This window comes from Miscanthus floridulus, chromosome 7 (genome assembly GCF_019320115.1).
Source record: "Miscanthus floridulus cultivar M001 chromosome 7, ASM1932011v1, whole genome shotgun sequence".
Taxonomy (NCBI): Eukaryota; Viridiplantae; Streptophyta; class Magnoliopsida; order Poales; family Poaceae; genus Miscanthus; species Miscanthus floridulus.
In genome coordinates this window covers 76628738-76644226 of record NC_089586.1, presented here as the reverse complement: position 1 = coordinate 76644226, position 15489 = coordinate 76628738, and the positions used below count along the sequence as shown (strand labels likewise).

Below are 15489 nucleotides of genomic sequence, written 5' to 3'. Positions count from 1 at the left end.
CATGCCCTCCTATTATGATTGATAATTTACATAACTCAATTTTCATCTCATTATTAGAAAAATCAAATACTCCCTCAAATCTACGTCTAAATTATCAACATCTTCTATTACAAGAAAATTGTTTAGATTACCATAGAGCATATATATGTTTCTACGATGCCCTCATCTATCAATATTAATATAGTAAGATCTAACTAAAGTAAACATAAGCATGTATGAGCAAAATATATAAATTATGTTTGATCACATAAAAAATATTTCCATAACAGTTCATATACAAATTATATTAACAATTTTTTAAATCATTTTAGTAACCATGAAATATAATTTATATAGGTTGTTACTTTAGATATATTTACATATTTTTAGCTAAAATGTTTAACACATCTATATTGGTAGTATAAGCATAACTACATGTATATTTTCTTGATTGGAAAATTCAATCACTTTTTTGACCCTTTAAGAATACTTTAGAGTAAAAAGTCTATCATTATAGGACTTAAGTATTAAAATTCTTTTGAAGTTAGCATTGTTACCCCCATCTGAGATCTCACTTCAAGCTCTATCACTTATCTTAAGCGACATGGTGCACATTTCACATGATGACTTATGTTATTGTAATATTGTACAATATTTAAGAACATACGCTACGACCTAAAGTCCTTATTTTAAAAAAGAAAAAAAGAGAGTTAATGTAAGATATAATAAGCACACGAATTTCAACTTACTAACTTGAGAAGGGAAAAAACCTGTAGCAGTTATAAAATTTGAAAAAAAATAGACTCATGACTTCATAAGATACGTGATGCAATAATAGTCACCTTAATTAATGGTAAGGTTTCAAACTAATTTCATATTAAAAATATATAGAGGTGCCATGCAAAGAGAAAAATATGAATATGTATGAAATATATGTAGATTAGACCCTTGAAAAATAGTAGTTAATAAGTTTAAAAGAACTATATATACACTATAGAATATCTATTATGTATATTATGTTAGAAAATAAACAAATAGAAAAACATACAATTTAATACAATAAATTCTTTATTAGTCATATGTATTAAATAATAACTAATACTTATATCTCCTAAAATTCTAGCCCGTGCGAGAGCACGGGTTGACGGACTAGTTGATCTTAATGTTGTTAAAATCCTAATTATAAAATCTTTGGCACTCAATGATTGAACTATCTCAGCGGAGGAGGAAGACGCAAACGTGAGGTGTACCAAACTTTGCTTTGAGTGTTTCTTTATAGTGTAGATTAGACTGCTGCTGCAAGCGTGACTGATGAATGAAGTCACCGGGAGACATCAACTGGGGGTGACTAAGACGTGACTGAAGACGCAGCACAATTTTCACGAATTCATATTTGCGTGTCACTACTCGCGAAGAAATTAAGACGAACGCTGTCGCCGTGTCATCAAACGGGCCTCTCCTCCGATCCGACCGTGTCCATTCATTCGTGCTCTCTTCTGAGGCCTCAAAATTTCCAACGACATACAGCGTAAAAAGGAAGCATTCATCGACGTTTTCTTCTCGCACACCACATCCATCCAGCGTCAAAAAGGAAGCCTCAAGTTTTCAGCGACATCGGCACGCGCGCAAAGATGATCGAGACAGACGTACGGACGCTGCTGCTGCTACTCAACCATGTAGCTCCTTCTTCCACCAATTAACCAATGTAATGTAAGAAGGGCATGGCAAAATATACGTCGATGCGTGAGAGGAGCTTGCTATGTATGCTGGGCCTCTCCATCCTGGCGACGAGCGTGAGCGGCGGCGATGAGGCCGCCCTGCTCGCTTTCAAGGCCGAGCTCACCATGGACGGCGGCGCGCTGGCGTCGTGGAACGGCAGCACCGGGTTCTGCAGCTGGGAGGGAGTGGCGTGCACCCGTGGTACGACGCGGAACACACCGCGGGTGGTGGGGCTGAACCTGCCCATGAAAGGGCTTGCCGGGACGCTCTCCCCGGCCATCGGGAACCTCACGTTCCTGCAAGCACTGGAGCTGGGATTCAACTGGCTGCACGGCGACGTCCCAGACAGCCTCGGCCGTCTCCGTCGCCTCCGCTACTTGGACCTCGGCTACAACACCTTCTCCGGCAGGTTCCCCGCCAACCTGAGCTCCTGCGAGGCCATGGAGGAAATGTTCCTCGACGCCAACAACGTCGGCGGCCGCGTGCCTGCAGAGTTCGGGGACAGGCTGACGCGGCTCCAGGTGCTCCGTCTCAAGAACAACAGCCTCACGGGGCCTATCCCGGAGTCGCTTGCCAACATGTCGTCTCTACGCCACCTCGCCCTCGCCAACAACCAGTTCGACGGCCGGATCCCGCCGGGGCTCGCCAACCTCGCCGGCCTCCGGGCCTTGGACCTCGCCGTGAACAAGCTCCGCGGCGCGCTCCCGCTCGCCATGTACAATCTGTCGTCGTTGAAGGCCTTCCACGTGGAAGGGAACCAGCTCCATGGCAGCATTCCCGCCAACGTCGGCAGCAAGTTCCCCGCCATGGAAGACTTCAGCCTTGCCAACAACAGGTTCACCGGACGCATCCCTTCTTCCCTCTCAAATCTCACCACTCTCACAAGCCTACAGCTCTCGATCAACGAATTCACTGGACTTGTGCCTCGCGATATCGGGAGACTGGAGCATCTTCAGATCCTCTACTTGTCCTACAACCTGCTTGAGGCAGCCGACACGGAGAGCTGGGATTTCGTCGCTTCGCTGGCGAACTGCAGCAACCTGCTGCAGCTGAGCCTCAGTGACAACTCCTTCAGTGGGCAGCTCCCCAGATCGGTGGTAAACCTGTCAACCACACTGCAGTATCTCTATTTGTCAGACTGTGGCATCTCGGGCAGCATCCCGCAGGGCATCAGCAATTTGGTTGGGCTAACCATACTTGATTTTGCAAACACCTCAATATCCGGAGTGATCCCAGACAGCATCGGTAAACTAGCAAACTTGGTTCAGCTTGGCTTGTACAGAACCAGGTTATCAGGCCTCATACCATCTTCACTTGGAAACCTTACACGGCTTAATGAGATTGTTGCATACAGTAACAGCTTGGAAGGACCAATTCCCGCAAGCCTTGGCAAACTAAGGAACCTGTATCTCCTTGATCTGTCAGAGAACTACCTGTTAAATGGTACAATTCCCAAGGAGGTTTTTCTGCCATCCCTTTCTTTGAGCCTGCAGTTATCACACAATTCATTCTCAGGACCCCTTCCGTCAGAAGTTGGTAACTTGGTTAATCTCAACCAGTTGATCCTGTCAGGAAATCAGTTGTCCGGCCACATACCAGATACCATCGGCAATTGCCTAGTACTAGAGTCGTTGGTGCTGGATGACAACATGTTTGAAGGAAACATACCACAATCTATGCAGAATGTCAAAGGGCTCCGGGAACTAAACCTGACCGTCAACAAATTGTCAGGTGAGATACCAGATGCCCTTGGCAACATTGGCGCCTTGCAAGGGCTGTATCTGGCGCACAACAACCTGTCAGGACCGATCCCAGCGTCTCTACAGAAACTAACATCGTTGTTCGCATTTGATGCATCCTTCAATGATTTGCAGGGTGAAGTGCCCAATGGGGGTGTTTTCGGCAACTTGACTGCCATATCAATAACTGGAAACAGCAAGCTGTGCGGTGGAATGCCTCAGCTTCGCTTGGCTCCATGCTCCACGCATCCTGTAAGAGAGAGCAAAAAATATAGGTCAAAGTCTCTGATCATTTCTCTGGCAACAACTGGAGCAATGTTATTGCTAGTTTCAGTCGCTGTAACTATTTGGAAGCTTAAGCAAGGGCCGAAGAGTCAAGCGCCACCTACAGCAGTTACTCAGGAACACTTCCAAAGAGTTACGTATCAGGCCTTGTTGAGGGGAACAGATGGATTTTCAGAATCTAACTTGCTTGGCAAAGGAAGATATGGCTCGGTTTACAAATGCAGTTTACAAGGTGAGGATACACCAACACCAGTGGCTGTAAAGGTATTTAACCTTCAGCAATCAGGGTCTTCTAAGAGTTTCCAGGCTGAATGTGAGGCGCTGAGAAGGGTGCGCCACCGTTCTCTCATAAAGATCATCACGCTCTGCTCAAGCATAGATAACCAAGGTCAAGATTTTAAGGCACTGGTCATGGACCTCATGCCCAATGGGAGCTTAGATGGCTGGCTTCATCCCAATTACAGAACCTCCACTCTAAACAATACTCTGAGCCTAACTCAAAGGCTAGATATTGCTGTCGATGTCATGGATGCTCTGGACTATCTTCATAATCACTGTCAGCCACCAGTTGTTCATTGTGATGTCAAGCCAAGCAACATCCTCCTAGCAGAAGATATGAGTGCCCGAGTTGGAGACTTCGGTATCTCAAGGATCCTGCTTCAAAGTGCAAACATAGCTGGGCAAAATTCAAACAGCACCATTGGGATAAGAGGCTCCATTGGTTATGTTGCTCCAGGTAACTAACATTAATTGTTGCATCTTTTATTTCCAGTATCTAAAAAAAACATTAATTGTTGCATTCTTTTTAGCATTACCCTAGTTCCTTCATAAATATTAGCATATTGCATCTTGATTATTGTAATTAAAAACTTTGCTTAACTACAGAGTATGGAGAAGGTTTTCCAGTCTCAACTCTTGGTGATGTTTATAGCCTTGGGATATTGCTACTTGAGATGTTTACGGGTAGGAGCCCGACAGACGATATGTTTACAGGATCATTAGATCTTCACAAATTCTCGGAGGCTGCTCTCCCTAACAAAATCTTGGAGATAGCTGATCCAGCAATATGGGTGCACAATGATGCCAGCGATAAGATCACAAGAAGCAGAGTTCAGGAATCTCTTATCTCTGTCATTAGGATTGGCATATCCTGCTCGAAGCAGCAACCCAGAGAGCGAATGCCGATACGAGATGCAGCCGTTGAGATGCATGCAATCAGAGATGCAAACCTGAGGTTCGCCAGTTCTCTTGTAGTGGAACATGCACCAACTATTAGTAGTTACTACGTCTAAAAACTTGCCCCGAATAAGGTAGGCTGCAGATGACCACTTACAAGCTATATTGAGTGCTTGCAAGTGGATATATCCGTCTGAAAACATAGCTGCTATACCAGGAACAACTGAACGTGCCACATACCCAATATATATCCATTCGTTTCTTTAACACATAACACTATTTTTGGTTGTATCAATCTATATATGGTTTGATGACTGTGCGGGCTAGACAATCGAATGCAATGCAGATCCTTATTTGTCCAGAATAAAAATGCATTCAAGTGGGCGAGAACTTTATATTGATAAAATTAAGATCTGTAAACCTGGAACACATCATGCAGTCTCACTTTGTAATACAGGGAACAAAAAAATATATTGGAACCAATGTTTTGTACTACACTAGGAACAAAGTCTTATTAGAAGAGTGTTAAAAAGAGCCACCACGTTAATCTCGAGAGTCCTGATATTACCGCCTTAATAAGAAAGAAAACTATTATATATGCTATTGGATTTTATGATGATCTAACAGCTTCATTTACACAATGGATTAAATAGTAAATTCGGAATAATAAATTTAAAAATAGTACTAGTTTGATTTATGTCCGAGTTTGGAAAGAAAAATGCCTAAATAAAAAGTCCATGTAAAACATAATTAGCAAAGGCAAAATTTCTACACCTTTGAATTTTATGATGATGTAACAACTTAGATTAAACAAAGAGTCATTCCTCAAGCCATTCAAGGACTTCTTTACAAATAATTTGCGTAGAAGAAAAACAGCAAATGCTGCTTTTGCTATCTATCGGTATGAAGCCATTTTTTTGTTTTTTTTATACACACAGATAGTTGCCCTGGGCGTGTATTTCCAGCTCCACCACGCCACTACCAGTTTCAATTTTGTTGTTCAACCGAGCAACCCGGACCCCTCAAAGATGCTCTGGTTGTGTGAGAACGCTGTGAGAGAGAAACAAATCAGCAAGAGAAAGGCCCCCCACCCCACCCCCCACAAGAAAAAAAACATTTTCACCTACCACTGAAGATGCTCTTAGCCCTTTGGCTTTGAGAATATGATTCAATGGAAAAAGCATACAAAGATTATGCTGGCAGTCTTCTGGAGTCATGAACTTTTAATGTCCATGTAAAAACTGGACCTGCGAGGGTATGACCACCCCCAGGTATTGCATTAAGAAGAAAACCTTCTCACGCAGGCCTAGAAAACCCTAGAACCCCTGTCCCACCTTTACACATCAGCACCGTCACCCTATGAGAACGGACCGATCCTTAGACCTGTGCTTTGACGTGAGACAGACGAGGAGATTTTTTTAACCCCAGCCTGAAATTTGCTTTCACGGGGAGTCAAACTCAGGACCTGAGGAGTGCCGCCGGGACGCTTTAACCAGTTGGACTAGAGGCCGTAATACAACTCCAAATTTAAGGAGAAAGAACCTTATTACAGAGTACAAAACAGTGGCCATAGGTCGTCATGGGAACTACATGGTGTATTATCTACATATATACCTACGATTAACTTTGGGTGCTCACCAGTCATCACCAGCCATATACAGGGTGCTGTACTTGAGGAGGCAAGAGACCCATATCCACACAGTGCTGCTTATCATAGTCCCGGGTCCCAGGAATGGCTCCGGTTGCCAGCCTAAGGACCTCATTGCCAGTTAAGCATCGATGGGCAAACGCCAGACCACCATCCATGATGTCAGACAAATTAGGCTGTGAGATTCTTGTATTCTTTCTATTCCTACCTTGTCCAGGCTGAGAAGCCTCATTGTTCAGAACCTTGTCAAGGTCTGAGTACTCCATGAATCTCTCGGTGGCTGCCTCCCACGAAAGGTTGTATCTTTGCTCAGGGGTTAGCGGCTGGGGTTCTCTATCCATTGCCTCTTTCACTCTCACAACAAACTCCTCTGAAGTCTTGTATGTCAAGCAGTTTGGAAATGACATGAAAAACTCATTTGATGGATGTTCTGCGCAGATGACGAATTTCCCCATTGCAAGAGCCTCTGCTGTTGCTGTGCACAGGACATCACTAATGCTTGGATTTATGAAAACCTTGTACCTGAAAATAACAAACAGCGAATGGCAGCATCAGTAATCAACAAAAAAAGTGAAGTACAGAATTAATTGAGCATTAACAACCCCTTTATAGTTTAATGATTGATACATACCCATGGAGTGAATTATCAGCATGATCCCTTCCCTTGAAAAAATTGAGACTCAAATCCAACTTCCTGGCAGTAGGTTGAACTTCTTGCGAGTCCTCACCACTTCCATATACGTCTAACTTGAATCCGTCCAAGTCGCTTTTATGTTTAGCCATCAAATCTATGAGTTCCCTATAACCTTTGGCCCAAACCATCTTCCCGAGAAAATATGCTCCTTTGGAAAATGGCGGCTCTCCACTCTCCCTATTGGCAGTTATTTCCTCTCCAATCTTCAAGAACTTTGGGTTAACGCCATGAACATTGCAAACTATAGACTTTGGTAAATCTTGAGTTGCTGCAGAGAGACGTAAGACCTACACATGGATAACACTAGGTGTGTTCATGGGCATTCGTGTAATTAACAAAAACAACTAAGCTAGACAAAGTACCTTGTCGCAGTATGCTCTGGTCACCCAATTGTTGATGTGTTTAACTAGAAAAGCCTGAAGGGCTCCATTCTTCTCTCTCTTGATATATTCCAGGTAGTTTGTATGAACTACACCAACAACATGGTTGAACTTGTCAGTCCAGCGTTTCCCATGATGATACCAATTGAGATGTTCTGGTTCTTCCAATATTGCTATATCAGCTTCTCTTGACGGTATGAACTGAGACGTATCACCAGCAGGAATGATGCTACGCCACTCTTTTGAGAACTGTAAAGCATATAACATGTCAATATCAAGTCATATGAAAATATCAAATTTGACATAAGATGAATTAAATGGTAACCTTGCCAGGATAAAAGGATATCTTGAAGTTTGATTCAAATCCTAGTCTTTCCTCCAGCCAGCTCCTTATATAAGATTCCTGCTCTTCTGGCGAATTGAAGGTCATGCTATTTGGGTATACCAGTTCTTGGTCTGATTTGCAGAGCCAAGGCACTACCAGTGTCACATCTTGTCTAGTACCTTTTGCAAGATATGCTGCACGGAACAATGGATTAACTGCTGTTCCTGTCATCCAAGGTAAACTTGCTGTGGTGACTATGGCCACATGTCTTTTATTGTCTGAGACCTCATACTGTGCAGGTTCACTCCAGAAACCATCATCAGCATGATAACCAGTGCTTTGAAGCACGCTTGCGATTCTCAAGTCAAGTTCGTCTGATGACTTATCATTTACATGCAAGGATGTGTCTTCTGAAAGGGAATGATTTTGTTTTCTACACAATGCCTCCACTAGTTTGTCACACTGATCTGAACAGTGTGAACATATACGAGGGTCAACTATTGATAAATGGAAGAAAGTAATATAAAGGTGCCTGTTAATGATTTTTATGTATACCTCTCCGTACACCAAGTTGATCCAAAAATGGTTCAGACTGCCTTACTAGATTTGCCAGTATTTCAGGTAGATCCAGTGGAGGGATTTCCTGCATCAAGCACCAAGGTTCAGTTAACAACAATATATACTACGTAATGAAATATCTTTGCGCTTGCATTATCAATCAAATATCTAGACAAATGGTTGCTGCTTTCTTTTGGAAAGTTTCACAGTTCAGTGTTCATATGAGGCACAAAGTATATATGTTTTCAAGATCCAACACACTGATAATATCGCATAAAAGAAAAGTACTGGCGCCCATGCAGTTTTTAGAAATCACCATCCACCGATAAAACCAACCAAGGGAAAATTAATGCCCAGAACACAAAATTCACCACAACTATGCCTGACAAAATCAAATTATGCAACTTCTCATGAGTTAACCATATAATCATAATTAGAGTGGTTTTTGGGTTTACCTTGGATCCTTGAGACTCCATGTTGAATGATTTCTGCACCAAAAATGAGTAACTATGAGGCTCACATAACCCAATATAAGCCAGCTGTAGCAGTTGAGTATAAATATTGGACACGATAATTCATTTGAGGTTTGCACTATCACCAGCTTGTCAGTTGAGCAGAGATTTGTCGCAAGGTTAATGGAAATCTTAAGCAACCGCAACTTAAATCTGATCACCACTCCTCTTCCATTGAAATTGAAACAAGGGACTACAGAATAAACACTTGCTTAAGAACCGAAATTCATGCATGTAAATGAAACTGAATAATCCTAGTAAAGGTCAAGCATTTACACTTGGGGTTAAATATATTTTTTTCATTTACTTCTTTAAATACTAGCATTTATCATCTCACAAGTCATAAGTAGTCATGACAACGTTTATCCCTGCTTTCACCGTAGTCATTTAATGATGCCTACATTCAGGAGGTGCTCTGCAGTTTCTTGATATAAATGAAGTAACTAGTACCAGAGTTCATCACGATAGCAATATGATCCTTACTCCCAGTCTGCTTGGTTCAGATTATTCTTTAGAGCCTAATCGCATACTGTATGAGACATTGAGTTGGTTCCTAAAAAACAAATTCTACAAACCTCCCAGGGCAATCCACCCAATCAAAGCATGCCCAGCAACGTTGCTCAATTAATTAGAATAATTATCGAGATGGATGTGCAAAATTACCAGGCTGGACTTGAATTTCTCAACGAGCTCGCCGGTACTGCGCAACCCCTCAAAAATCTCGCTGGTCTGGCTCCGGCGCTCGAACTCCTTGATGCCGTCGCGTATCATCCTGACCACCTCCCACTCCATCCCCTCTTCCGCCTCCGCCTCCCTGTTCCACACCGCGCGCCTCCATCGCTCCCCGCCATCCACTTCAGAGACGATGGCGTTGCGGATGGCGGTGATCCCGGAGAGGTCGACGCGCGCGCGCGCGGGTCCCCCCGCCCCGCGCGGCGCCCACCCCTCGAGCACCCTGCGGCCGAGCTCCCGCTCCTGCGACGCGTAGCGGCGCCGCAGCTCGGAGATCTTGGGCTGGATCCGCGTGCGCACGAACTCGAGCTCGGCTATGGGCGCCCCCGCGGCGAGCGGCGCGGAGGTCAGCGCGGTGGAGGCGGACGCGAGGAGGGAATCGGCCCGCGCGCGCATGAGGCGCAGGTCGGCGGTGGCGGAGTCCCGCACCTCGCGCCACCCCTTCGAGAGGAACGAGAAGGCGCTGTTGTCTCCCCGCCCCGCTCCGAAGCCGCCGCCGCCGCCGCCGATGGAGATCGACGGACGCGGCGACGCCCTCGCCTCCATGGACAATTCTCCTGAATGGCCGCGGCTAGGGTTTTGGCGTTTTGCCGTTTGGGAGTCGCGAGAACCGAGAAGTAGCGAGACAACACGCGAGGTGTTGGGAAAAAGGAAGAAGAGAGGGAAGACGACGACGACGACGACGTCACGCGTTGATTCGGGCCGGACCGCGCCCGGAGGAAGGAAGAAGCCGCTAGGCGCGTTCTGACTTGGAGGTATCCGGGGCTGGCTCTTGGTTGTGGGGTCGGCGTGCCAGTGAGAGTGATTGGAGGACTGGATCTGCGGGGCCCATGGAATCCGGGCTTCTGGTGAGGTGGCACGGTGCTACGGTGACGTGGGCGTACGTGCGGTCGAGAAGGGAGCGGGGGGGGGGGGGGGGGGGGGGGGGGGGGGCGCGGGGATATGCCTTGTGGGACGTGGGATGATGCCCTCTTTCCGGAGCATCATGCCAGCCGGCCAAGCCTCGGCCCCCAACGCACTTCACTTGTAGCCACAGCTGACTAAGGTCCCGTTTAGATCTAAAATTTTTTGGGTTATGGGTACTGTAGCACTTTCGTTTTTATTTGGTAATTAGTGTTTAATTATGGACTAATTAGATTTAAAAGTTTCGTCTCGTGATTTCTCGTCCAACTGTGCAATTAGTTTTTTTTTCGTCTACATTTAGTACTCTATGCATGTGCCGCAAGATTCGATGTGACGGGTACTGTGCAAAATTTTTTGGCTTTTGGGGTATTAGGTTTGGAGCCCACGATGTCAAATCGTATGCCTTGCGGCTATCAGAGTTCTCTAGTGAGAGAAAATACACGAGGGAAAAATTAGCAGCCTGTTCGGGAGGCCGTATCGTATCGTGGATTATTTACTGCTGGCTGGTTTGGTGTGAGAAAAAAAACACTATTTTCGACTAAAAATTTACGATCGTTTATGAGCAAGCGAACAGGCTATAGGCAGATTAGCCCCAGCTTCCACGTTGGTTTGATTCCTCCAGCTCATGCTCAGCAGTGGCTCCGCGGACCAACAGAGTCTCCTGTAGAAGCTACAGGTGCCTACGAAATGTGGCTGTATGCTTATGACGTGTTCCAGAGAAAAGCTGAAGTTAGCAGTAGTATTGAATGTTGGCTTGGGGCGCGTTTAGTTGCCCTAGAGTTGGAGCCGACTGAATTGCGTAGGCACTGTAGTGTACTGTAGCATTCCGTTTGTATTTGGTAATAATTGTTTAATCGTTGACTAATTAGGCTTAAAATGTGCGTCTCGTAAAGTACAACTAAACTGTGCAATTAGTTTTTGATTTCGTCAACATTTAGTACTCCATGCATGAACCGTAAGTTTGATGTGACGAAAAATCTTCTTTTTGCATAGTGTTAAAGTTTGGATTCTAGGTGAACTAAACATGACCTTGCATTGAGAGTAGAACCGCCTTGGCTTTGATCATGCGGTGAAGCCAACAAGGTTAAGGGCGTGTTTAGATCCAAATTTTTTTGGATTTTGGCTACTGTAGCAGTTTCTTTTTTATTTAGTAATTAGTATCTAATTATGGACTAATTAGGTTCGAAAGTTTCGTCTCGTGATTTCTCACTCAACTGTGTAATTAATTTTTTTTGTCCACATTTAGTACTCCATGCATGTGCCGTAAGATTTGATGTGATAGATACTGCGCAAAAATTTTTGAGAACTAAACAAGCCCTGACTCGCGTTGGGGAAGCCCTTAGAGTAGTGAAGTGACAGGTGAGAGAAAAAAAGAGGCTTTGGTGAATGAAGGGAGGTGCAGCTCTAGTTGTTTGAGGCCATGTTTAGTTCCAAAAATTTTCATTCTAAAGTATCACATCGAATCTTGTGGTACATGTATAGAGTATTAAATATAGACGAAAAAAAACTAATTGCATAGTTTGGTTGGAAATCACGAGACGAATGTTTTAAGCTTAATTAGGCCATGATTAGCCATAAGTGCTACAGTACCAACATGCGCTAATGATGGGTTAATTAGGCTTAATAAATTCATCTCGCAGTTTCCAGGCGAGCTATGTAATTAGTTTTTTTATTAGTATCAAAAATCCCTTTCGACATCCCCAAAACATCTGATGTGATATCAAAAAATTTTCATTTCGTGCACTAAACACACCCTGGAAGAATATGTGGTTGTGCGATCATATGCCTATATGTCGAATGTCGTATCAACTTTTATTCAAAGCCATTTTTTTCCTGTGTTGGCGAGGAGGCTTTGTTGAATAAAGGGAAGTGTAGGTGTGGTTGAAAGCAGTGGTGAAGCTACGAGTCTGTTCGGCTGGTATTAAAGCTGACTGATAAGTCAAATGAAACTAATTGCATAGTTTAGTTGGAACTCGCGAGACGAATGTTTTAAGCTTAATTAGGCCATGATTAGCCATAAGTGCTACAGTAACCAACATGCGCTAATGATGGATTAATTAGGCTTAATAAATTCATCTCGCAGTTTCCAGGCGAGCTATGTAATTAGTTTTTTTATTAGTATCCAAAAACCCCTTTCGACATCCCCGAAACATCTGATGTGACATCTAGAAATTTTCATTTCGTGCACTAAACACACCCTAGAAGAATATGTGGTTGTGCGATCATATGCCTATATGTCGAATGTCGTATCAACTTTTATTCAAAGCCATTTTTTTTTGCCTGTGTTGGCGAGGAGGCTTTGTTGAATAAAGGGAAGTGTAAGTGTGGTTGAAAGCAATGGTGAAGCTACGGGTTTGTTCGACTGATATTAAAGCTGACTGATAAGTCAAATGAAACTATTCTAGCTGCTAAGCCAGCTCAAGGGAACGAGGCCTTCGTTCATCCGATGGGGTCATCCGACCCTGATGTTTTTGCAGTCGCACTTGTACCAGCGATTTTTTTTGCGGGCTTAGACCCCAGTAAAAATATGTACGACCCTGGCAGGCCGGCAGCCCAGTAGCGGCAGTCTAATTATGTCCTAATTATCTCCTCGGCAGCCCATCTATCGATTCATTCATAGGTCTAGAATGCCAAACGTTGGCTTGTCCGTTGTCTCCGGCCTCCGATCCGCTACGACCTGGCCGCGCGACCTTTCATCTTCGTAGTCTCGCATAACACAGCCGGTTCGTTTGCTCGTAAACGATCGTAAATTTCCAGTTAAGAATAGTGTTTTTCTCTCACACCAAACCAGCCAGCAGTAAATAATCCACGATACGATATGGCCTCTCGAACAAGCTGATAAACGCAAATCCTCCACGGGCGCCGAGGGCAGAAGCGGTTGGGCGGCAGCCTGGCCCCTCGCCGCAGCTCCGTAGACGACGCAAATTCCAGCGGCCACCGGCCACCGGCAATAAGCTCTGTGGCACCCTTGAAGTAGTCAAGGTGCTCACTGCTCATCGGTTGGACGAGGTATGCAATCAGGATCAACGACTGAGCAAGTTTGAACTGTGAGGTATTAGGGTAATAGCCTAATAGGGTTTTTATTTTTTTTCAGCTATACAATTCAATCTCAGAAAGCAGATAGCCAGATAGTACATTTTGTTCCTTGCGTTCAATTGTTCCAGCAAACAACGTGCTCTTTCATTCAGTGATTCAGACCAAGATGCCAGGTATCTATGCTACTTTAGTAGGATTTTTTAAAAGAAAATTACCACCGGCCGGTGATAATGAGAATAATAATGGAAAGTGGAGACACTTCAAGAGCAAGAAGAGACGGAGATGTCACTGCACCAAACACTAATTGTACTATTCAGCGCACTTCACAGATCTCACGAGAGGAGGTGATTTTGATGAACTTCAGATAGAAGGAGGATATCATATTACATAGGCGAAAAGTTGCAAAATGAAATAAGGCGAAAATGTTTGATTAGAGGTCCTTGTAAGCCACTTAGAAATTATATCAGAGATGGATTTATGAACAATTGTATCTTAGCCTCGTAGAACAAGGATTTTTTGCCATAATTCCAATCAACGATGTGATAGCTCGCTTTCATAATATGGAAGATCATAGTCGTCAAGCTAACTACTGTTGTGATTTGTAAAAGCTTATTTTGTCACAATATGCAGTTATTATCATATTAATTTGATGTTAAGTATGCTATTATATTATGTCGACCTATATGTTAATACCCAGTTAGTATTGAGTACCGACCTCGGCGTCCATTTATCCTGGCTTCACCCCTGGTTGAAAGAATAGTGGTTCTGCGATTTATATGCCTATATTCCACATCAAGTTTTATTCAAAGCCAATATTGTTGTATGCTTGTGTTGGTAAAGGCCTCAGGGCCATTCCGTGATTTTGATCCCATATCAAATTTAATATTTCTTTCCAAATTTGTCTATTAAGTAAGATAATATAATGTCAGTATATAAATAACATATTGCTCAAAAACATATATTTTTTATATACCAAACGTGTCTTTAAAATAGGATTTAATCTTTATTTCAGAAGAATTATTCATCAATTAATTGTTAAATGTTTTCAAGACCATTCTTTAATAATATTGTCAACAATTTTAGAACCCATTGCATCCTAATAAGCTAGAACAACTCCAACTATATCAATTTGAAAAATATTGAAATCTATTTTATTATTATTTCATTAGGTGATTAAAGTTGACTTGTGTATTATTTATTGCTTTTGATGAAGACACTGATGGAAATAACGTAGCTTAAAACAAACTCAATTCACAAACTCAGCCAGCATGTGATTGCATTGAAAAGAAAGAGTTGAGTGCTCAAATACGAAAAAACTTGGGTCATTTGGGAGAGCTAGAATAGTACTAGTATATTCAAATGAGCTATGCGCCCTATGCTCACAAAATGAGGTGGGAGTCGATGAAGAAACTTGTTTTGGCCTCATTAGTTAAGGCTTCTCTGTCAATTCATTTAGACTAATAACTAGTCGCTGAACTTTTGTTACCCCATCCAAATACGAAGTCGATCAAACTTTGATCCAGTTTCTAACTAACGAATAGTCCATTAGTTAACTATAAAGTATAAACCTACCTACCATCAAATTAAACTTTAGATGAATAATTTTAGTTTGAAGTTTGAACTGCTTTTTATCGGAAGTTTGAACTGTTTTATTAGTAGGGAAAAAAGGGTCCTGACGGGCCTGGCCGCGCCGTACCCGTACGGCGTACGGAGTACGGTACGTGTCGAACTGAACCGAGTCCCAAATCCGGAAATTCCAATTTGAAGGCGGCGGCGCGGTTTCCCCCTAACCGCCCCGTCGCG

At 43.4% G+C, this 15489-nt stretch overlaps 1 protein-coding gene and 1 pseudogene across 1 annotated transcript; one reads left to right on the top strand and one right to left on the bottom strand.

Moving 5' to 3' along the window:
- Window positions 1-983: 983 nt before the first annotated feature.
- LOC136467113 (receptor kinase-like protein Xa21) lies at window positions 984-5927 on the top strand. Its single transcript, XM_066465661.1, has 2 exons — window positions 984-4458; window positions 4608-5927. Exons 1-2 carry the CDS (start codon window positions 1701-1703, stop codon window positions 5012-5014), a joined length of 3165 nt encoding a protein of 1054 aa, XP_066321758.1. The 5' UTR covers window positions 984-1700; the 3' UTR covers window positions 5015-5927.
- A 485-nt stretch (window positions 5928-6412) lies between these two features.
- LOC136467112 (digalactosyldiacylglycerol synthase 1, chloroplastic-like) lies at window positions 6413-10446 on the bottom strand (annotated as a pseudogene).
- Window positions 10447-15489: the final 5043 nt, after the last annotated feature.